Source organism: Urocitellus parryii, chromosome 1, assembly GCF_045843805.1.
Source record: "Urocitellus parryii isolate mUroPar1 chromosome 1, mUroPar1.hap1, whole genome shotgun sequence".
Lineage (NCBI taxonomy): Eukaryota > Metazoa > Chordata > Mammalia > Rodentia > Sciuridae > Urocitellus > Urocitellus parryii.
Window position 1 is genome coordinate 207,448,451 of NC_135531.1, and position 23,748 is coordinate 207,472,198.

At 36.8% G+C, this 23,748-nt stretch overlaps 1 protein-coding gene across 3 annotated transcripts in view; it reads left to right on the forward strand.

The window, feature by feature from the left end:
* Positions 1-23,748, forward strand: part of Fmnl2 (formin like 2) — a 281,047-nt gene that overhangs the window by 149,713 nt on the left and 107,586 nt on the right. For all 3 annotated transcript variants that reach the window (XM_026389145.2, XM_026389166.2, XM_026389156.2), the window contains exon 2: positions 8,208-8,291. In XM_026389145.2, the coding sequence (XP_026244930.1) occupies positions 8,208-8,291 (84 nt within the window). The remainder of the gene's footprint in view (positions 1-8,207; positions 8,292-23,748) is intronic.

Here is a 23,748-nt window from a genome sequence, read left to right on the forward strand (position 1 = left end):
ATGTAGGTGAAGACTATGAATTCCAGAATATGTCAAGGGATCAGATATCAGGCCTCTAATGAAATATGAGGCTTGAAAGAAATCGAATAAGTGATAATTTCCATTATTACCTGTACTTGTATTTGTATGTAATAGGAATCTGTATTTCAGGAACTGGCATCATGGCCAGAAGAGTGATATGTGGTTTTGATGTTTGTTTTGATCACTTAATCCAGTCATATAGTAATAAGAAGATGGACTGCAGGCAAACTGGTTCCCTGTCACTGTAGCTGTAGGGATACGTTTCTGCTTTTGTGGATGAGATTGGCTCTCCCACTGAGTTTCACCCATATTGGTGATAAATGACCTGTCAATTAAATAGAAGTAATATTAATATAATAACCTTTTTTAATTCACATTTTAAAAGACAGCAAAAATGTGACTAATTTAAAACATTCACATGAGATTTGAGAAGTGTGTTTGGGTTTTGTTTACAGGTAAAAACCAGTGTTCCATTTCCCAGAGGTTCATAAATTTGACAAACAAAACGAGTTGTTTTATGAGGATGAAACCCCAAATCAAGGAGGAAAGATGAAGAGAGTGGCAAGTGGTGATACTTCTTATGGCAGTAAGAAAAATGTAGAGTCAGGAAAAGAGACTTATGAAAGTATAAGAAATTCATATATTCCTTAAAGTTAGAATAATTAGAATAATATCTAATATATGTTGAATGCTAACTGTGGGACTTTGTGCTACTATTTTACATGTATTATTTGATTTGATTTTCTCAAATATATATATATATATTTTTTTGTGTGTGAGTGTGTGTTCATTCACACCACATGTGAATATACCTGGGCACATGTAAATGATAATGGAGAAAGTAGTAGACATGTCCTCCTGGATTCTATTTTTTAACCAACTTTATTGTGATATAATTGAACAAATAATAGTTACATGTATTAAACTTTATGACTTAATATTGGTATACATATGCATCATAAAATGATCACCACAGTCAAGCTAATGAACATGTCCATCACCTTCATAGATACTACTTTATTTCTCTCCTCCTTGTGTGTGTGGGGGGTGGGGTGTGAGGGCACTTAGGACTTGCCCTCTTAGCAAATTTTAAGTAGACAGTAGAGTATTGTTTAGTCACCATGTGTACACTAGATTCAGAGCTTATACTAATTACCACTCACTTCCTTTGACCAACATCTAACTTCCCCTTTGGCCTGGATTCTCTGCTCTTCCACTGTATTATCCAGTTGTATGAATCTGGACAAATGTCTTCACCATTTTTTATCTATCTGGTCACCTGTAAAAGATAGAAGAGCTAAAATATAATAATCATACCATCCAGCTCTGTACTTCTCTGTCACACAGAAGTTATATAATCACAAAGAAGTTATGTGGTCAAAAAGTATAGATTTATATGTTTGATTATAAAAAAATTACCTAAAAGAGTCAATTTGTATCTCATTCAATATGTAGAAAAAGAAAGCCTTCCATGAAAATAGCGTGGAATCAAAATTGTGAATGGGAGATAAGAGGCCTCATTCTCCAGAAAAGTCAGCTTCCCAGTCAGATTTTATTTTGTAGAGGTAACTAGATTAGGGAGACTCATTTCTCCCTTTGTGGCTTTGCTGACCACAGTGAATGATATTAATACCTTTGATGAGTTAATAAAAATAGCAGTGACAATGAAAGATGACTGACTGTGATGATTCATTTTGGGGAGCTATTTGGTTGGCTGCCTGAGTCCTGTGCCAGGAAAGAAACTGAACACATTTTAGCAGCATCCTTGAGGCTAGGAAGATGTTCAAACTTAGATGCCAGGTAGTTGCCTAGACCATTGAATATAGGTCATGGGAGGAGACAGCTTTTGAGTGAGTTAACAGAAGGGTGGGCATGTGTTGACTGCCAACCACACTCCTGCTGCCCTCCTCTGTTGCAATTTTAAAGCAAACTCGGGAGAATTGGTACATCACTCAGGACCAAGTGACTTGACCTGTTCTGCTGATAATGGTGTAAGCTGAACACAGCAATGTGGGAAGAATTAATGGGAAGATTTGTTTGGTTGCTTTTTATTTTTATGCATTGTAGTTGTATACAGTGGTGGGATTTGTTACGTATTCATCCATACATACAATATAACAATATATTTTGGACAGTATCATTCCCCAGTAGTTCCTTTTTCTCTTCCTGCCTCCCTCCCCTAGTCCCTTTCCTCTACATTTTTGATCTCTCTTTGATTTTTTTTTTTTAAATTTTACTTACACATAGTAGTTGTGTAATTCTCAATAGAGGAAGGAGAATTGGGGAGGAAAGAAGGGAGAAAAAAGGGTTTCCCCTTTATTTTTTCTGATTAAAATTAAATTCCAAGCATGTATGATTTTGTCAAAATTTTGTCCTGAGTAATGTACCAATTCTCCTGAGTTTGCTTTAAAATTGCAAAATCATCCTCAGCAGCATTTATTATTATTTGTGTTCTTTATAGTTGCTATCGACTGAAGTGACTTGAAATCTCAGTGTAGTTTTGATGTGCGTTTCCCTCATTACTAGAGACACTGAACATTTTTTCATGTATTGTTGGCCATTTGCATTTCGTATTTTGGGAAATATCTATTTAGTTCTTTTACCTATTGATTGGTTGATTGTGTTATTTGCTTATTTGGTGTTAGGGTTTTTGAGTTATGTATATGTTCTGGATATTAATCCCCTGGTAAAGATTTTTTTCTCCTTCCTTTTCACCTGGTTGCTTTAAGGACCCCTATAAAGGCTTTTTTTTTTTTTTTCTTGGATATTTCCTCAGCAGGTGACTTCTCACTGCCTCTTGAGTAACTTAAATTCTGGTCTGCAGTCACCTCACATGGTCTTATGTGTGCTCACAGCCCTCTCTTTTCTTTATTCATACCTTTGTTCACACCTTTATCTGCAATAATGAAAGGTAGTATGAATAATATCTCACGTGCTGAGGGATTTCCATGTGCTTGCTTTTATGGGCATTGTCTAGCTTCTTTTTTCTCAGACTCCACAGGCAGGTAATGTCATTATTATTGTCCCCATCACCACCATCACGAACCCTTTCATTATACCAGTTGAGAAGCAGATTTAGTTGAAATAATTGACCCAAGATTATGCTGTTAATGGATGGTAGATATATAATTGCATCTTACAAATATGAATAACCACTCTGTGCCATTCATTGCCTGTCTTTGCCCTCCTCCCCACACACCCAGGCCAAGCACAAAGCATGCCCTGCTTTATATAACAGAAAGTAACTGCCTTCTTCTGAAGCTGTCATCTGAAGCGCTGTGTTTTGGATTGGTGAATCTACCTTTTCTCTTGCTTCATTGAGTCTTCATCAAAGCCTGAGTTTAACTCACATTTGTCTCTGCACCTTGATTTGATTGTTGTCAGGTTTTATTAAGTGTTTTGTGACTTGCTGCCACGTCTAGCTGTCTACTTTTAGCCTGGCCACTTTTGTTGTCATTTTCATTTTTTAAGTTCTTTGAAGTTTGTGTTGAAATGTCGGTATTTTATCTGAAAATATCAGTAGCCTAAATAATACCATACACTTTCACCTTTACATGCTGATTACTCTGTCTCTGAGTATTCAGGTTTAATTGTCAGATTGCTTAATTCAGACAAGTCAGATTTTTAGAAGGGTTTCAGCTTTTGTGCCATGGAAAAAGGGTGATCAGCCCTGTCGTTTGAGACCTTGCTTGCCCCCTATCTCATGCATAGAGGAGTTACTTACCCCTCTTGACCTTCACTTTCCTTTCTGTTAAGTGGAGATGATAATGCCTACGTGTCAGGATTATAAGACAAATTAAATTGGATAATGCATGCAAAGAGCCTAAGTGCCTGAGATCTCTCAGACCATCATTAAATATATGTCTTACTGATTTTGAGCCTTTTCTTTGATTCTGATCTGATTCTCTGACCTTTAGATTTGTATTACATGTATTAGCTTTTTGACTCTGGATTATTCATTAAATTGGCTTTTTGATTTAAATAGTGTGCTTCCTCATCACCAGTAGTAAGTGGTAGTCAGGGTTGGAATCTAGTGAGCCCAATTTCAGCACTCACCTAATAAAGTCTTGCCCTACACTGTCCTTACAGAACTCTGAGATATTCCTTACAGAACTCTGAGATTGTCTAATTTATTGTAGCTTGGAGCTTGTACAATCTAGAAAATAGATAATTAGTGTCCTAACCTTTTCAACTCAAATATGATATATCTTCAGTGGGACTTTGGCAGGACTGGTGTGCAACAATGTTATGATTAAATTGTTTCATATGCCTACAGTGCAGATGTTCTGGCACATGGTCAAAGTCCAGTAAATGTTAGATGGGTGATGGATCACAAGAAGAAAAAGAGAGTCCTGTCTCACAGATATCCCTAAGTTTGGGTGAAGTAGAGCTGTCACTGTGTTAGAAAACTTAGAAATTGATTTACATTTTCAGCCAAATAGAAGAGCAGACCATTTTTATACAGGGAGCAAAGGGATTTGGAGACAGAGCCAATATTTTTCTCAGAAAATAACTTGGACTCTTGTGCATTACCTGTGTAAACATTTAGCTTAGACTCTAGAGTCCTGCCCTTTATAGCACAAAAGGAATGAGTTTACTCTAAAGAAATTTTGGAGCAGTTATGACCAGCTAATCACAACATCCCTGAACTTCAGACAGGCCTCTGCGGAGTGTCTGATTTTAAATAGAACTGCTTCCTCCTAGCCCCTGTAGAATTAAGCTGTATAGTGTACACCTGAGCAGCTCAGAGTATTGACTCATGAAAGGAGTTATTTGAGATGCTTGGTGAATGATTACCAAGTATACTTTTAGTTTTGATGTATTGATGCTGAGCTACTTTTCCTGGCAATAACCAGTTATCAGGCTCAGAATCATTTCCTAAGGCTCTTCTTTAGGGAAGTATATATCTTTCTTCTGACCCCCACAATCATGTACATGCTTACCTGCTTGACTGTCCACCTGGGCATCTCATCGTCATCACAGGCCCAGACAGGGCTACCGGGAAATCTTATTCTTTCCCACCTTCTCAAGATTTATGCTGCCTTTTCTTGGGTATGCCTTTGATAAAATGGACTCCTGTGTACCTAGTAACTCAAGCTGGATATGTCACTAGGCATTATATTGGGATATAACTCAGGGACACTTGACCACTGAGTCACATCCCCAGCCCTATTTTGTATTTAATTTAGAGATAGGGTCTCACTGAGTTGCTTAGCGCCTCACTTCTTGCAGCCCTTAGGCCTCACCAGCGAGTTTCACGTAGTATTTCTCTCATCTATCCACTTTTCTTCATTTGATGTGCCACCAGCCTCATCCAAGCCACCAACATTCACTTGAATTCCTGACCTGGCCCCTTCATGGCCTCTCTGCTTCCACTCTTGCTATGTAACCACTCCTCTGTGTAGCACCTTTGTAAAACAGTGTGCTTGTGTTATGTCCCTATTTAAAAGCTTTTAATGGCTTCCCATTGCACTTTAGATGAAAATCAAAATTATTGACCTTGACCTGCATGTCTTGGCATGATATGGCTTTGATTCACATGTCCGAATTCATCTTTCCCTCATTCTTTCTCTTTTACTTTCTTTTTGGCCAAACTGGTTTTCTTTGTGCTCTCTGAAAGCACCAAGTTTTTTCTTGCCTGAGTCTCCATTATTTTTGTCTGCCCAGCATGCTTTTGTCCACTCTTGACTTGACGGACTCTTCCTCCTTCATTAGGATTCATATTAATTGCTACTTTTTCCCTATGTGTTCTTTCCCAATCCTCTAATTTAAACCTACAGTCTAATAACCTCTCTCAAGATTTGCCAGAATTTAAAAAACTCTGCACTTTGTGTTTCTAGTTTCCCCTGTGTCACCCAGCACAGCACAAAATGCTTGTGAAGGAGTAGTGCTTCATGGCCATTTGTTGAATGGAAGATTGTTTAATCAAAATGAAAATTGGGGTTGGGGATATATCTTAGTTGGTAGAGTGCTTACCTTGAATGCACAAGTCCCTGGGTTCAATCCCTACGTGTGTGCGCGCACACACACACACCAAAACAAACAAACAAACAAACAAAACCCAGAACGTTGGTCTAGAAGGAGCATCTTACTTTTCTCTTTGCAGTAACCACAGAGCCATCTAATTCCTGTAGAAGAGTTTCCTGACTGCTTCCACAAGTGTCCAACAGAGTCCTAGTAGGAGGTTGTTGGCTATTTGCCATTTTGTTTTGCCACAGAAGAACTTGATGGTACTTTCTCAGCATGTCCTTGGGAATCTAACAGACTTAAGTGTTGGTCCTACTGCTGATCTTTGCATCCTTAATCAAGTTCTCCCAGGTCTGTTTCCCCATCTATTAAATGGAAAAAGAAAGTTCTATCTATCTCATATTCTTATGAAGTAGAATATTAAGCAAGGTTATATATTTACAATGCCTAATATAGTGCTTTGATACCTTGTAGGAGTTCAGGCATTCTTATTTCCTTCATATCTCAAGAAATTAATAAGGAATCAAGGAAAAGAAAACTCATTTAACTTACCTTGTTTCTATTTTCTGCATAATCATACTCAGGAGTGCTAACCTGAGGGTCAAAACTTGTGTAAGGGGAAAAAGGCCATCTCCAGGGTGAAATAAGCAAAGGTAGACTGGTTATTTAACAGTAAATAATATCCCATCCCCAAAAGATATACATGGAATTCTCCTTTGCCTTATTCAGGGGTTATTGTTTAATACTGTTAAATTGTTATAACTAATAAATGTAAGTAGGTGTTTTCTATTCTGGTTTAAGTAGATATTCCATGGAGACAGATTATATGAAAGTATTTTTCCTATTTAGATATTTTTGTATCTAAGAAGCCTTAGGAGTACCATTGAAAACTCTGGAGTCCAAAGCTGTTCAATTGATATTCTCAGCTTTGGGGGTAATTTAAAAATTAAATATTCTGAAAACAGACTGTTAGTTTTAAAATATGACAGATTAGATTCAAATTAATAGGTGTAGATAGTTTCAAGGTATACCAATCTGAACGTTAGATTTAACTCAGGCAGTTTCTCTTAAATTCAGTCTATCAAAATCATCAACTTGAATTTGCCATTAAGTTAGAATAGTTCACCTACTTTTGCCTCCATTAAATTTGTTTTGCTCTTTGACATGCAATAGTAACCAGGCTAAGGGAGCTGTTTCACTATAAGCCATGCCCTTGAGAGAGCTGGGGGGTTGAGTATTAAAAGATCAAAACCTTTGCTTTTGTCTTCTAAAATATTGATCTAAATCAGGAACTGCATTTGTAGTTGATCCATATGTTTAAAGTGCTGGTGTCAGAGCATGGGCCAGACAATTAATATTCATAATACATTAATCAACTACTTAGCTCAGTTGTTTAGAGCATGGGAATTTTGGGGCAGCCAAGGGAACAGATTGGAATTCCTTCTGGGGCTCCCTCACCCTTCCTTGTTCTGTTGTCACAAATATCTTAGCTCAGACTCAAGCTTAAGGATCTTGAAAATGCATATGATTAGTCATTTGAACATAGATTCATAACATGAATGTATAGGAAAATGCATGAGCAGCACTACAGAAGATGAGTTAACAGAGGGGTTGTATGAATGCTGATGTGAGGACATTTCATTTAGCTCTGGGCTAGTCTCTCATCTGCAAACTCAACTTCACACACCAGTGTAGCTGACCTAAGAATTAAGGTCGCTAATATTTACATGTCTTGAAGGACAGAAAACAATTCTGTTGTCATTTTCAAAATTTCATTTTTTACTTTTTGTTCATCAAAGTGAGTAAAAAGTTGATGCTATTAGTGGTTCTGGTCATTTGAGTTTTCTTTTAGAGCTTTCTGTGTCTGGTGGCACCATAGTGCTTTAAGAAGAAATTGGGAAGTTACCTTCTGAACAACCACTCCTATCTTTTTTGTTGAGTCCAAAGGGAGCTGATGTGACATGAAGAAACAAAGCATCACCTTTGCTGAAATGCAAGTCTGATGGTTAAGAGCAGACCATCTCACAGGACTTCAGAGCTTCCTTCTGCTGTCAAACCAATTTGATATTTAATGACTTCTGCAGGGTATTTTAACTGAATCAGTTACTACTAGGAAATGAAAGTCTGTCACTGAAGGGCCACAGTGTAGTCTTTGCTCTGCCTACCTGTTATTTACTGACAGACCTTTTTCCTTTTTTTTTTTTTTTTTTTTTTTACAGAATGCTATGAACCTACCTCCTGACAAAGCCAGGTTACTGCGTCAATATGACAATGAGAAAAAATGGGAACTGATTTGTGACCAGGTAAGAAACAGTTATGCTTTTATCAAGAAAATAAGCGATGATGCCAATATTCTACATTAAAACCATAATCTTATGGGGGAAAAAAAAGCCAGAAGAGACCACAGTTCTCTCCTGTACACACTGGACTTTTCCCAGGTGATGCATGGTTTTCTAGTTTTTGATTCCTTACCTTCCTGTTTCTTATCACCAAAGGAGAAGCTAAGAAACGACTTTTTTTTTCATTATTTTAATTCTCTCATTTATTTGTTTTTGGAATTGTTTTTGAACCCAGGGTGCTTTACTACTGAGCTACATTGCCAGCCCTTATTATATTTTATTTTGAGGCAGAGTCTCTCTAAGTTCCTGAGGCCGGCCTTAAACTTGCCATTCTCCTGTATCAACCTTGAGTCACTGTGATTCAGGTGTGTGCCGCTGGGCACCCAGTTCTCATTTATTTTTAAATATTTTGCAATTTGATGTTCAGGGAAAGCTGGTTAAGTGGGCAACCAAATTCAGATGATCTCTTTCTCTTTCTCAGTTTATGCTGCTCAAATTGTATGGGTCCTCTAAGTTTTTTGCCTTCATATTTCTGTAAATTGATGGATGTGAAACGGTGAATTGTTTATAAAGAAACATTATTTAGACTGATAAAACTATTTCAGATTTTAGCCATTATAGAGGAATGTAAAATATAACATAGGCAGTGAAATTCTTCCTTTGCCTTTCCCCTCCAAATTTTAGTCCTTTATTAAAGATTCATTGGTAAGACTTAGAAGTCTCTCCTTTAATTTTTTTTTTTTTTTTTAAAGCAAGATCATCTTCTAAAGCAGGGTAAGCCTAATGCTATGGGGATAAAGTGTGGCAAGGGACGAGAGGGATTTTCTGTCAGTCATAGGCAGAGAGTCCCTCTTCCCTAGAAAGTAGATGCCTACAGTTCACATAAAGCTTCTGAAGCATGCCTGGGAACTTGGTTTACCTTAGTTCTTAAAGACAAAACAACCAACAGCCAACCAGTAAAGGGATGGTGATAAAATCGCCCTCTTCCCTCCATGCTGTGCATGAGCACCCAGAGTAGGCAGTAGCTGAAGAGGAAGACGCTGATGCACAAGAAACAATCTGTGAAACCTAGCTCTATTTGAGACTTAGTATCTATTGAGTGTTATCTAAACCTGTTATTGCAAGTAAGGTGATTTTTATAATAGTAAAAAAATCATAGAGATAATTAATATTAGAGAAATGTAATTACATAAATAAGGGAAGTATAAGGGGGGAGTGAAAAAGTCTCAAGTATGACCACCTATGAGAGTGAAGGAGTGCAAATGTAGGCTGCGTCCCCATGGTCCTCTGTGGGCCCTGCGAGGGCAAACCTTTCTCTCCCTTCCTCCCTTTCACAGATGCATTCACCTGCTCCTTTCTGTCTTTATTGAATTATTAATTTTTACATCCCAAGTGCCAGAAAGGGATGATGGAAAGCTCCTAACAGCTGCATTCTTCTCTCAGACCAAAAATATCTTCATAGGGTTGATGCTCGGCTTTAGGGGTTCTTAAGGCTAAGGAAGGAGCAGTCGGGTATCTAAGTTTCTGATTTTCAAATCCTCAAGTCCACGTTGTTATTGCCCTTAAATGTCACTATGCCAGGTCATGGAGAACTTTTCTACTTCATCTGTTCCTCTTTGACAGTCCTGTCGCATGTTAGAGGCTCCACACTGAAGTGACTTTGTCAGCTCTGAGGCCTCATTTGTTAATAATAGTTAAAGAATAACAATTATTTATTGCAAATAGCCAGCATTTAGTAAGTTATCTTAATGTCTTTGTGTTTAGTATTCAAAGCAGCCACACTTATTTGTATTTCCATTTGGCATAGGGGAAAACTGAGACTTGGAGATTATTTTCCAAAGGTCACATAGCTATTAATTGGTAAAGTGCACAGGTTATCTGATTCTGGAGAATGAGCAGATTTGGGGTTTATGCTCTCAACCCTGCCCTCTTCTGCCCTCCTCATAAGCTGCCAGTAGTATATTGATTCTGAGTAGTATACTAAGAGTCAATAAAAATAAAGATTCCCTTCTCTGTCTTGCATTTTGGCATGCTTTTGTGAAAAGGAGAGAAAGCTGGGAGGTGTATCTCGGGTGGTGAGCCTACCTACCCACATTACCACTATGATAAACCATCATTTTTGGTTAACCGTTTGTCTTTGTGAAAATGATGGCCATGAGTATGTCACTTACATGACTATCATTGGCCCTTTAATGCTTTTGAGGGAAAAGTCAAAAACCTTGAGCTGAAAGCATTCATAATGGCAACCATGGTGCAAGGATTTTATTACCATTTATCTCCTCTGTTATATACATGAACCATGTCATATATTTTTTGGTACCTAAGGTAGATCTGTCTATAGTGTCTAACTAATAGACATCGAAAATACATTTGTAATTATAATTCCATTTATAGAAAATGACTAGAACAATCTGTAAAGATGGAGAGTAGATTAGTCATTGCTGAGGACTAGGAGGGGGCATGAGGAGCCACTGCTGACGTGTGTCAGGTTTTCTTTTTGGCGTGATGCAAAAATTCTTAAAGTACACAGTGGTGATACCTGCATAGCTATGTGCACATACTAAAATTATATATTTTTAATGTGGATTTGGGGAATGGAAATTATCTCAATTAAAATAAAGATATTTACTTTTATCATATCATAGGGAACAAAAAATAGGAAAAAAACTTAAGAGAAATAATGAAATGTTTGTGTGTGTGTGTGTTTTTTTTAAAATTCCAATTGGAACAAACTAATTATAAAAAGACTTTATGGGAAAATTATGAAAATTTGATTAGTGACTAAGAAGGTTCCAAGAAATTATTGTTTGATTCTGTTGAGTTTGATTTTAGCTTTGTGATTATTTAGGGACCTGCCCTTATATTTTAAAAAAGGCATATTGATGTAGAGTTAAAATTATATGCCTAAGGCTTTCTTTAAAATACTTTCTCAAAGGAGGAACAAAAAGGGATAGATAAAGGAAATCTGAAAAAGTCTCTGTAATTAATAAATCTTGATTTTTGAGATATGTGAAGTATAATATATTTTCAATTTCTGTGTATATTTGAGAATTCATCATAGCTGTAAATTTTAAATAAATAAAAGTATTTGCTTTTTAATAATCTTTGGTTTCTTTTTAAATGATTTTTATTTTCTTTTTTATAAAATATAATTAATATTAACACCCTTAACTTGTTTATAGGATTGGAGGTGATGGATGTAAAGTACATGGACTAATACTTGGCATAGAGTAGGCACTTCATAAATTATGTGGCTGCTTCTGCTACTGATGAAGAACCCTAATATCAAATATTATGATCATTACTTTTATTTTCATCTTGTTCTCAAAAGATTCAGGAACATTTACTATATTGAAACTATCATCCATTGTTACTCAGATGTACTTTATGATATTAATGCATATTGTATGACACTGTCAAGAAAAGCCTTAGCTATAGATTTTTGGTCTGAGAAATTTTCAGGGCAAGTCTTGGTTGTAAAGTTTTAAAACAGTGACTCTGGGGTGTCATTGACATCTAACATGAAACACCCTCGGCACTTGATGCTTTGTGCACAAATAACAATTTTATTATTTTAAGAAAATAAATCTAGACATTTTATTTGTCATTATAGTATGCGTGCTTTAGTCTAGGAGCACTGAGTAAGAGGTAATACTAAGGAAATTTATTTCCAAAGGAAGTATGTGAATACTAGTGTTGGAAGACCTCTGGAGAAAATTTGAGGTGTCATTTCCATGAAAAATTATCATACAGACACTATGAATCATGCAATTAGTCACACTTCTTCTTTTTCCCCTTAGCTGCTAGAAGGCTTAGAGGCAAATTTGTGGCCTACCCTGACCACTCTACAGTATTTTAATGATATGTGTTTGTTTACCAACCTCATTCATGGCTTCATCTAATTTTTTTTCTGCCCAGATTTCCCTTTCACATTGCTTTCCTTACCAGAAAAAATCATGGATAAAGTTGTAAACTTTTGTAAGTCATCTTTTTGAGCAAATTAAATATGAGATACATGTCAGCATTACTGTTGAACAAAGATTATATTTCTTTGATAACTAAAATTTTTTCTATACTGGCAACCTTGTGCAAGGTGGTACTCTGAATCTGCTCAGCTTTCCTAAGAAAGTAAATATGGAGTGGGAAAATAAGTGCTTAAAAAAAGGGTGGGGATGGGGTTATAGCTCAGTGGAGCGCTTGCCTAGCACATATGAGGCACTGGGTTTGATCCTCAACACCACATATAAATAAATGAAATAAAGGTCCATTTATGTCCATCTACAAATTAAAAAAAATAATAAAGTATTTATCAAGATTTAACTTAAGAAAAGCAATAGAGTTATCTGCAACTCATCCTTTTATTTGTTATACCAACATTTTCATACTCATTTTGAAAGTATTTTAAAAAAAATCCATCTCTTTCAAGAGTTAGTTCCTTTAAGGTATGAGTTATGTGGCATTTGTTTGTGTACCTCCAGCAACTTCCTTAGTGCCTCAAACAATGCTTATTGAAAGTATGTTGAGCCAAAGAGATAATGTTTAAATGATGTGTATGTTCAGGAGCAATGGAGAAGCAAGCTAGCATTATTGGCACAGATGGCAGAAAAGAGGGGAGAGGTTTAGTAGGTGGCCTGGGAGACTAACTACAGGTTTACTGTTTCTTTATTCCTCTTGCCCTCTTGGTGTAGTTTGCTTGTGCTTAGTAAAACTAAACTTCATTGTTTAATTCTACAAAGTCCTTTAACGAGAGGAAGGGTTCCTGGTGTAGTATCAAGGATTCTACTTATTTTGTATTTTTGGAGGAGAGCTGTCTCTCTACCTTCCCCTGGCCAACTGAAAATCCTGGCTACAGGCTTGGTGAAATAGTTGTGACTCCAATTTTTTGGCTGATATCAGGAGCAAGATAGAAATTTTAGTCTTTTAAAAATTGTGTTAACATATACATAATATAAAGTTTACCATTGTAACCATTTTAAGTGTATAATTCAATGGTATTAAGTACATTCATATTGAAGATAAAAAAATTTAAGATGACTTATTCTGATGGTATAGATTTCATAAATTTTACCTCAGATTTAATTAAGATGGAATCCCCAAGAATTTTTTCCTTTGATACTGGTTATTGAATGCAGGATTCTTTACTACTGAACTACATCCCCAGCTCTCATCCTCCCTACCCTGCCTTTTTAAAAAATTTTGAAACATGGTCTTACTAAATTGCTGAGGTTGACTTTCAATTTGTGATCTTCCTGCCTCATTATTTGGAGTTGCTGTGATTACAGGCAGGTATTGCCATCCCTGGCCTGAGGAACAATATTTCAGCAGTGACTTAGTGCTTTCCTAAACCACTGCAAAATATAAAGATGATCTGAGTCAGGCACAGTGGCACATGCCTGTAATCTCAGCAGCTTGGGAGGCTGAGGCAGGAGGATTACAAGTTCAAAGCCAGCCTCAGTAACTTAGATGCCATCTTTAATAACATATAAAAAGGGCTGGGGAAATAGCTCAGTAGTTAAGTGAGCCTGGTTTCAATCCCCAGTACAGAAAAAAAAAAAAAAGTGATCTGAGTGTCTAGTGGGTCTCAAGGGTTATGGGACTATGGGAGATAATCTTAACTCTGGGTAAATGGAGCCACAGTGGACAGAGTTCCCATAAGGACCTAATTTCAAGGACTGTGTAGGATCACTGAGGTAAATTTTATAGTAGCGTGCAATGACTAAGAGTAGAAAACTGGAAATGCTAAGTTCCTTTAGTAACTGCAAGCAAAACCCCACAAGCTGCCCATCAATAAGAGGGCTCTTGCAGTCATATTTATGTCTATGGAAAGACAGAAGTCACTTGTCATTATTCATGCATTGATTTTCTGGGCAGACCCTGTGCTAAACCTTTTGGGTTTGGGGCATTGGTAGTTTCTCACAGGTGAGAGCTCTTAGCACAGTGTTTACTATGGGTAAATGCTATATTTAGGGAGTTCAGAGATCCTGGATGAACTTAGACTTCCAGATCATTATATATGATGGGTTATTAGAGGTCACTTCTTCCAACCCATTTTGATTTTATTTTTTCTATTGGGAAAGTTAAGACATCTTGTCAAAAAATTTTAGTTGAGCATATGAAATAAAGTAAAAATCCTTTTGTCATTTCTACCTACCCGTTCTCTGGCTCCCTTATTTGGTAGGTGATGACAGTATGATTCATAGTATGCATGACTAGGTCAATGTCAGGGTCCACGAAGGTGAGATGAGAGCAGCTGCTTCCAAGCCAATCGCAAGCCCTTTTAGTTGTTCACTGAACAGGCACCTGGAAACAATTCACTGAAGCAAAGATGTTACATGTTGTGGATAAGGGGAAGTCACTAAAGTTTCTCTCTCTAGGTGGTTTCTCTAGGTGATTTGGGGGAGGGGAAAACTACAGAACTTCCCCATGGGGAAGGAGCCTGGTTCATAACTGTACATCTGCTGGATGATCAAGTATAAGTGTTAGAGAATTCATGACATTTGAGATGACTGTTGCACATGTATGTAGGTTCCATGAATGTATAATGCAGTCCAGAAACTGTGAGGGGTGCTATACCTAAGCCAAGTTAGAAAGCTTCTTCCTGGGACTATGGGTGCTGATGGAGTATCTTCAACATGGCCCACCTTGCCTCTTAATGGCTGGATATTGCTTTGCGTTGTACCTTTGGGAAAGGGACTGGGGGAGAGTAAAGAGATGGGAATCTGACTTTTCTTCACTTGTACAGAGTAATGTGGGAGAGTGAAGAATTTTCAGGAATTGTACCCACTTAGGTTCCTGAGTGAGGCACTTCAGGGAGATCAGATTACAGCCCTCAAGGCTTGGCATGAGTGCTCTTCCATGGAAGGGCTCCTGCTGCCACTCAGCCAGGCTGAGTCAGTCTGGTGGCGCTAAGATGCTACATTTTAAGATACTTCATTATGGTGAGAACTGATCACTTGTCTTTTTCAATCCAACTGAACCATACCATGTGAAAGTTTTTAATCATTAAGAATAATTATATTTTCAGGTGTGGTGGCTCATGCCCGTTATCCCAGTGACTTGGGAGGCTGAGGCAGAAGGATCATAAGTTTGAGACCACAGCAATTTGGTGAGACCCTGTCTCAAAATAAAGTGTAAAAAGGGGTGGGAATGTAGTTCAAGTGACCTTGGATTCAGTCTGGGTATATAGTTCATTAAAGTGCATGCTTAGCATTTGCACAACCCTGGCTTTCAATCCTCAGTATTGCTAGAAAGAAAGAGAAATGTTTTTCTTTTTCTTTTTTTTAAACCCTTCACTTGTTTCCTTTTGCTATTTCTTAAAAAGGGAGTTACTTATTGAATAACTTTCATCAAATAGTTAAGCAAATTTGTCACTAGAATAATATTTCCTAAATAAAAAAGAGCAAATATATCTGATTTTTTTTTTGATGTTCATGTTTTCATGAACGACTTAGAACTCTTCTCTGGCAAGTATCCAAATATTGCTGATCATTTTTTTCCTGTGGCCCATCAGATTCTTTGTGAAGAGTGCCTGTCCGTGGAGCACCAGTGATAATAAATGAGTGGTGATTCTATGGGGTTTTTATAGCCTCTTTTAGTGCAAGTGGCTGCTATGTTAATAATTTGAGCAAGCATATGGAGAGCGGAGATATTGGAGAAGTTAAAGGAAATGATAATGATGCCAGCAGATTTCCCCTTCTCCTTGCTCCCAGACGCCCAGCTTAATCTGCTTTTAGCCCCTATCCCCAAATTCCAGGCTTTGATTCTACATTTAGCTACACTTTGTTCTCTTTTTTTTTTTTTTACTCTCAGCTGTTGGGATAGCCAGTAGCCATCACCCCCTACTCCTCCTGCTACCCTTTTGCCTACTGACATTTTAACTATAATATTATTTGATATTAAATTGTTTTACATTTTTACTATATTGTCTTAATTCAAGGGTATGTTGGAATGTTATTTATTTATTTGCATTACTGGGGATTGAATCCAGGGGCTCTCTACCACTGAGCTACTTCCCTAGCCTTTTTTATTTTTTATTTTGAGACAGGGTCTCTAGGTTGCCCAGATTGGTCTCAAACTTGAAATTTCCCTACTTTAGCCTCCCGCATTGATGGATTAAAAGGTGTGCACCACTGTGTCTGGGTTTGTATTCATTACCAGTGTTTTTTTGGGGGTGGTGGTGGTGATGGTGGTGAGTGGAGTGTGTGTGTTATCTGTTTAATTCTATTCAAAGTATATCTTTCAACCCTTGGAGTTTTTCCTCTTATTTTGTTGTCTGGTCTTTACTATCTTTATTTTGGCTATTGGATTAGTTACATTTTTTTCATTTGGTATTTTGTTTTCCAGTTTATCTTTTTCTTCAAATTCATTATATACCTTAAAATTAAGAATTTTCTATCCAAATAATGTTATCATGATTAAAATTAACAATAATTCCTAATATATTATATTGCTCAGTTCATATTTCCCAGCTTTCTTTATGATGTTCTTTGTATCTGGATTGTTTAAATAAGAAAAGAGCACAGGAGCAGTCACACATTGCTTCTGGATATTTAAGTCTCTTTTAATCTAGACAGCCTTTTGTTTGTGATGCTCTTATAATTGGGATGCCAGGCAAACCCTCTTGTAGGACATTTTCACTTTCTACATTTACCCATTTGTTTCCCAGGGGTTAATGAACTCCTGAATTTTATGTCAGCTTAAATAGTTAAATTTAAGGCATGTTAGATGGATGTTGAATATCTTTGTGAAGAGTATCATAGGAGACAGAAATGTCTGATGGTTTCACCTATACATAAGATCATCCAATTCATTAGGGGAAATCTGATCACTGCATTCTATATTGTGTTTTCATCTTACGATGGGAAAGAATCTGTATAGTATTACTTCATTACCTATCAACTTGGTGCCTAATGATTTTAATACCAATTGATAATCTTTGGCTGGAGTGTTTCATTAGGAGTTACGAAAACAATGATTTCCTAATTTTCTTTTTCTTCTGCATTAAGATAGCAACTAAAACTTTCAACTGGGTCTTGGTTTATTCTAGAATATGATCATTCCTAGATTACTTTATTTCAGTTGCCATTTTTCAAAATATTTGAATAATTGCCTCAAAAGTTGACCAATGAGTTTTCTGATATGTTAGAGTTTCACTGTGCATTTGATGGATTTTCTAAGTCATTGTGTATCTATAAATTAATCTTGAGGCTTTATTATCAATTCTTTGACCTGTGGGAATATCTTCTTGTTGACTTTCTGTCTTTTTCTGACATTATCCTTGAAAGCTCATTTTATGCTAAAAATATCTCTTTGCTTTAACATGTGCTTTCCTTGTACCACAACCAGAGTAAGTCATTTATTCAAGAAGCCCTGTTTTTATTGGGGGATGATATTGGAGATAAGAATGTGAGAGTAGCAGGCCATCATAGCTGCTGGGAAAATTTGCTTCTCAGAGTTTACACTCTGAAAATACATAACTAAAATAGTGAGTTCATGGACTGATGATATAGCTCAGTGGTAGAGTGCTCTGGGTTCCATCCCCAGTGCTCCCCAAAACAAAACAAATATATAATAGCATAAGATTATATATTATTAGTTCATACTGATCTATCCAAATCAAGTTTTATTATTACTCAGATTTTATACAAATTTCTTCTACATGAAATATGATTCCTAATATTGATGGACTTGTCTTTTCCAACAACATAAAAAAGCTTTAAAAAATAACAATACCAGTATAATTACCACCTAAAACACTACTAAAATTGCTGAATGACATATAAAAATGTGTTTTGTGTGTTCCATAATTATCTGTTTTGCTAGATCAAAGCATATCCTTGTTATCCAAGTGACTCAGGAGACTGAGGCAGGAGGATCATAAGTTTGGGGCTAGCCTGGGCAACTTAGAGAGAACCCATTTCAAAATAAGAAATAAAAAGGACTGGGAGTACTAGAGTGTTAGAGTCTGACTGGGTTCAATCCCAGTAGTAGAAAAAAAGAAGAAAAAAGAAAATAGTTATGTGTTTTCTTGCAGTTTGGAAATCAGAAACCTGAATTCAGGGGGTTAGCTTAGCCCTGTTCCTTCCAAGGCTTGTAAGGGAGAAACCTTGTTAGCCAGTCCAGCTTCATGTGGTTCTAAGTAATTCCGTGGATGGTGGTTACATAAATTGAATCTTTGCCTTCATCTTTGCATGAAATCTCCTCTTGTTCCTATGTCTATTTCTTTTCTTCTTTTGTCTTGTGTAAGGCCACTTACTGTGAATTTAAAACTTACGTGGATAATCCAGGATGAGATTCTTAAATTCATTAAATCTGCAAAGACCAGCCCCTTTTTGCAAATATGGTCATGTTCACTGGTTTAGAGGTTAGGATAGAACATACCACTCTAACCTGCTATAGTGCCAAATGTATAAGGATTCACATGGTAAGGTTTTTATTTACATAGGAATCTAGTTGGAGGCCGTTGGTCATGAAGGGTAGAAATTCTACAGCCAAGGACCCAGGTGAGGTTCTTTTCAACAAGTAGCTTTTTCTTTACTCTGAGACTGTCTTCAATTAGTGAGAGATAAAAATGCAGGTACACACCTGGGATTACACCTGGGCCAGGCTTGGAAGGAGCATACAATTATCTACAGTCACATTCTGTTGACTTGGCCTGCACAGGAGGATGAGAAATGCAGACTAGGTGAAGGCCCAGGAAGAACAACACTTTTAATAAACTGCAGTTGCTAGTCTCTGTCCCGATGACCAATTTTGGTTTGTTCAATTTTTTTTTCAGGTTGTATATTCACATAAAACCTTAATATTCAGACTTACTTTTACTTAAATATTCATTAACTTATTCATTGGATAGGCAGTTACTTGTATACATTGGGGACAGCAAATAGTGAGAAGAGAGTATGTGGACCAAAGTTTTCCCGAAACAGGTACCTCATAGGAACACTTTGAATTGAGAAAAGGCTCCAGATTGTTGCTAGTTCCAATTCATTTGTACTGAGTTCCAGCAATGTGCCAGGTGAGGATTGACTATGGATCTTATTGATTTTTGCCAAACTTTAGGGGGAAAAAAAGATACTTTTGTCTCTTGGCTACTTTTGCTTGAGATTTTAAACAGACTGTTTCCTTTTCTTGAGGTCTCCAGACCTGAGGATTGACTTAATTGTTACTGGAAAGAAGAAAAGTTTCTTTTTGTTTCCTTCCTGAAAGTAGTTCTCCTTCCATTAGGACTCATTCCAGGCTTCCAGTTCCTTCAGCACTGGAATAGCAATCAAAGAAGCAGATGCCAGCTTCCTAAATGTTGAGCTTTTGGGGTTTTAATATCTCTGGAGTCCTGGAAAATTGAATTTGAACTTAGAAATGAATTTACATCTTTCCTCTTTAGAGCAGGGGAAAAAGATGCTGGCCTACCTCACAGGGTCTAGGCTGATAAGTTGGCCCAAAGAGGAGGGGATAAAATGATTCCTTTCTAAACTTTTGTCTTTGACAAGCTGATACAACCGCTTGTCAAAAGTGCTATTTGGCATCCATTGCCAGAGCTAGATGCTGAGGACTCAATCTGAGAGTTTTAGGCTCCCTTTGTCATAGTGAACATCACATTGACTTCCTTCCTGTCTGGTTATCCAAGTGGAATTATAGACTCTTCCACTCTTTGAAGCAAGTTAATTACCTGAGCTGGTTTAGATTAAATGATCATGTGGTGTGAAATAAACTTTATTAGACAAACATCTTTTATAAACTCAGGGACGATGTTTCAGGAAATGGAGAATTATATAGCAATTGAATGGACACAGGTTAGACCAAGATTGACCTTCAACCTCATCTTTGAGAAAGTGATTGATAATAAACAAACTTAAGGCATGCTAGCTAAGAATTTCTAGCAGGTAATACAAATACTACTTGTTTAATGCTTGGAATTTAACTCAATCTTTACTGTGGAAGGCTATTTTTGTTCACTGCCCCCCCCCCACACACACACAAATAACTTTGTTGTTCAGCTAATAGTTGTGTTGATACTACAACAGTTGCCTGATTCTGAAAATTTTTATGTTTAAAAAAACTATAATGGTTTGGAAATTTAAAAAAAATGGCAGTGGAGGACCTAGATCATCATGTGATATGGCTTCTTCACCATCAGTCATTTAAATGACTTACTCATCTTGCATGAATATTTTGAAGTGTCCAGTATATAGCTTTTGCACAGACTTTATTAAATTTATCCCCAAGGATTTCATGATTTTGGTTGCTATTTTAAGTGATATATATATATTAAAAATTTGTTTAGTTATTGATGGGCTTTTATTTTTTATTTATTAATATGTGGTGATAAGGATCGAATCCAGTGCCTCGCACATGCTGGGCAAGTGCTCTACCACTGAGCCACAATCCCAGCCCATTAAGTGATATTTTTGAAGTATAAGTTTCTTGTGTTTTTTAATAGCCTTTCTTACCACTTCATTTATCCCTTCATGAAGAAAAGTGGTTTATGATGTATCATTGCATTGATTAAAACCTAGTTCCATGGTTGAACATTGTATTATGGCTTCTTTACTGTAAGCAACAACCATCAATAAATGTTGAAGCTTAGTATTCTTAGCTTGTCTCTTATGTTTAAATCTGTACCTTATTAAAGTATAACAAGCAGTGAGGGCAAGACTAAGATCTGACTAAGAATAACTTGTCCCTCTTTTCAATTGTTCTGCTCACAAGTCTTTATTTACATGTGTCAGACACTGACTTCAGTGTAAGGTACCTTCCTTTACTGCCTCAATGCTATCTGCTTTAAAGTTTCACAAATATAAATCATGCTCTGAATAAATATTCCAAGCAATCGATTGAGGAAGCACTTATTGAAATTGTGAGAATTGTACCCATGTGTTTCCACACAGTTTGAATCGGGGCAAATTAAGTTTTAGAGAAGCCAATTAGTATGACTATAACATGGAAAGTAGTTCTTGAAATAGGAGCTTAGCATGCTTTCAAATTCTACAGTGAAAAATTTTAGTGCTGTCATCTAAATTGTGAAAAACCTAATGGTTTCTACAGGAAATATAATTTCACAAAAGGCTTATTCTGTCTTTTTGTTTTTTCCTTTTTCCCTGATCAGGATCAGAAATATTATTCATTCTCTCCACCATCCAATGTTTTATTTCATGAAACACGATTATCTCTGGAAACTTAAAGATCTTCAGTAATTTATTCCCATTCAGAAGGCATTCCCAACTAAGATTCCTGGGATATGTAACAAATATGGGGGAGAGGGTTTCATATTGACATTTTCAGATGAATAAACAAGATGTGTTTATATCTCATAGTTTTACGTTTGTTTTTGTTTGGTACTGGGTATGGAACCCAGAGCCTCATATAGGCAAGTGCTCTACCACTGTGCTATACCTCCAGCTGTACACCTTGTATTTGCCGTTGTCCAGCTGGGCGAAATAACTGGGAGATGACAAGCAACTTGAAGGTTGAAGCGGGAACTAGTTTATTGCGAGTGAACTCAGCGGGAACTCAAAGTAGCGGGTACCCTAGGTAGCAGGCACCACCTCTCTGCCGGGACTGCAGAGGTACATATACCCAAGTAATTACACACAGTTTAACTTAATTAACATAAAGTAGATACAGTAGTCAGTCATTAAGGAATCCTTATCATCTTAATGGCTCGCTGGCATTGGCTCAGAAACCACTCCTCCTAGCAAACTGCCAGGCGCCATCTTAACTTGGTTGTGGCCCTCATCAGTATTTTTATGGGAAGAGTGTACTCCAGAAAGTTTTCAAAATTTTTATGAAGGCATAGACTAAAACTATTGTTTTATATTGTAAGTCTGTTTCTTTAAGCAGAATTGAAAATATTCCTAAGTCTTTGCTTGCCAAGCATATGCACATTTTCTTTGTAGATTAAAGAGGGAGATTCAGCAATCCAAAGAAGGAAGTACAGTGTAAAGCCATAATTAATAACCATTAGTATTCAGGAGAACTGTTTGGAGAATATAAGAAAATTCCTGGCTACGTAATGGATTGGATCAAAAGAACTTTCAGTTTAATAAGCATCCTTAATTGCTTTAGAGGAAGGTCTTTGATAGTTTATACTTAAAAAAAGCCAGCCTAAAAGAATGGAAATCTTTGCCTATTGAGAGAGGGACGAGAAAAGACCTTACAAATTATCCTAGAGATACCCATACCAGTTGGACATTTCATCACTCTATCTGGTTCTTAGATCTTCAGTAATAATAACATCTATTCCTTATTGAACACCTGCTGTGTGGCAAGCACTTGTGGTGGTTCAAATTTTGCTTTGAACTACATGAGATAGAAAATAAACCTTATTGGTCTGACTTCCTTTATCTCAAGATCAACAAATTCAATGCAAACACTTTTTTTAAAGTGATTAAAATGGTGAACGCTGAGTGGGATTAAAGAAGCCTAATTAATATTACATATTAGAAAATGAGTTATGGAATGTTTTGATCAGGAAAGACTATTGAACTAGAAAAAACTCTTGCTAGTCTAAATAAAGGAAATCGTTTGGAAAAGTCTCTTCAAAAGTTATTTTCAGTCTGGGAGCTGTAATGGAACACTTGGAAAGTCATCTTCTTCTCCCTGACTAGGAAAATGATTTCATATTCAGAGTGGAAGAATGCTTCAAAGCTCTCCAAGAAACTGGCCTAGGAATGAATCTGGCATGCTGATTTTTCAAGTCTAATCTAGTGCAGAAATGGCCAGCTTTTCAGTTGGGAATCGAGAAAGGAGAGTTCTACAGTATTAACTGGGTGTTTTTCTGCTAGTCAGAATTCCTGATTGACTCCCAGTTGTCTGTCCTAGACTGAGTGGCCTGTTGTTTGACATGCACTCTTGTCAGTTCTAACTCACCATTTAGCTACTTTTTGCCATTTCTGTTCATAAATAATGTACCTGAAACCCAGCTAAACCCCTTGAAGTTACTAGCACATGCCCTGTGCTTCTCTGCCTTTATTCTTAGGTTCCCTCATCTGGAAAACTCTTGTCTCCTTCCTCTTACACTGTTCTGGGGTATCTATATGCTGCCATCCTTTCACAATTCGATTCAAAAGCCATTTTCTCCAGGGAGATTGCTTTGATCATCTCAGTTGGAGAGAAGCTCACCTTTCTTTGAACTTCCAGAGGATCACATATGGTTCTTATCATATTGTACTTTGTGATTTAGCTATGTCTATAGTATCACACAGATAAGATTTAATGCTTTGGAAAATTGAATTTATTTCTTTTTTTATGCTTTTTACACATAGTCTTGAATAATGTGTTCTGGATGAGTGAAAGGATAAAATGACAAAAATCATTTTCCCAAAATTTGGTATTATTCATGCCAGTGCCTGAAAATAGGGGTCCTAAATGTGGTAGCATTATTCAAAATGTTCAGGGGTAGGGTCTTGTTTGGTAGAATGTTTTT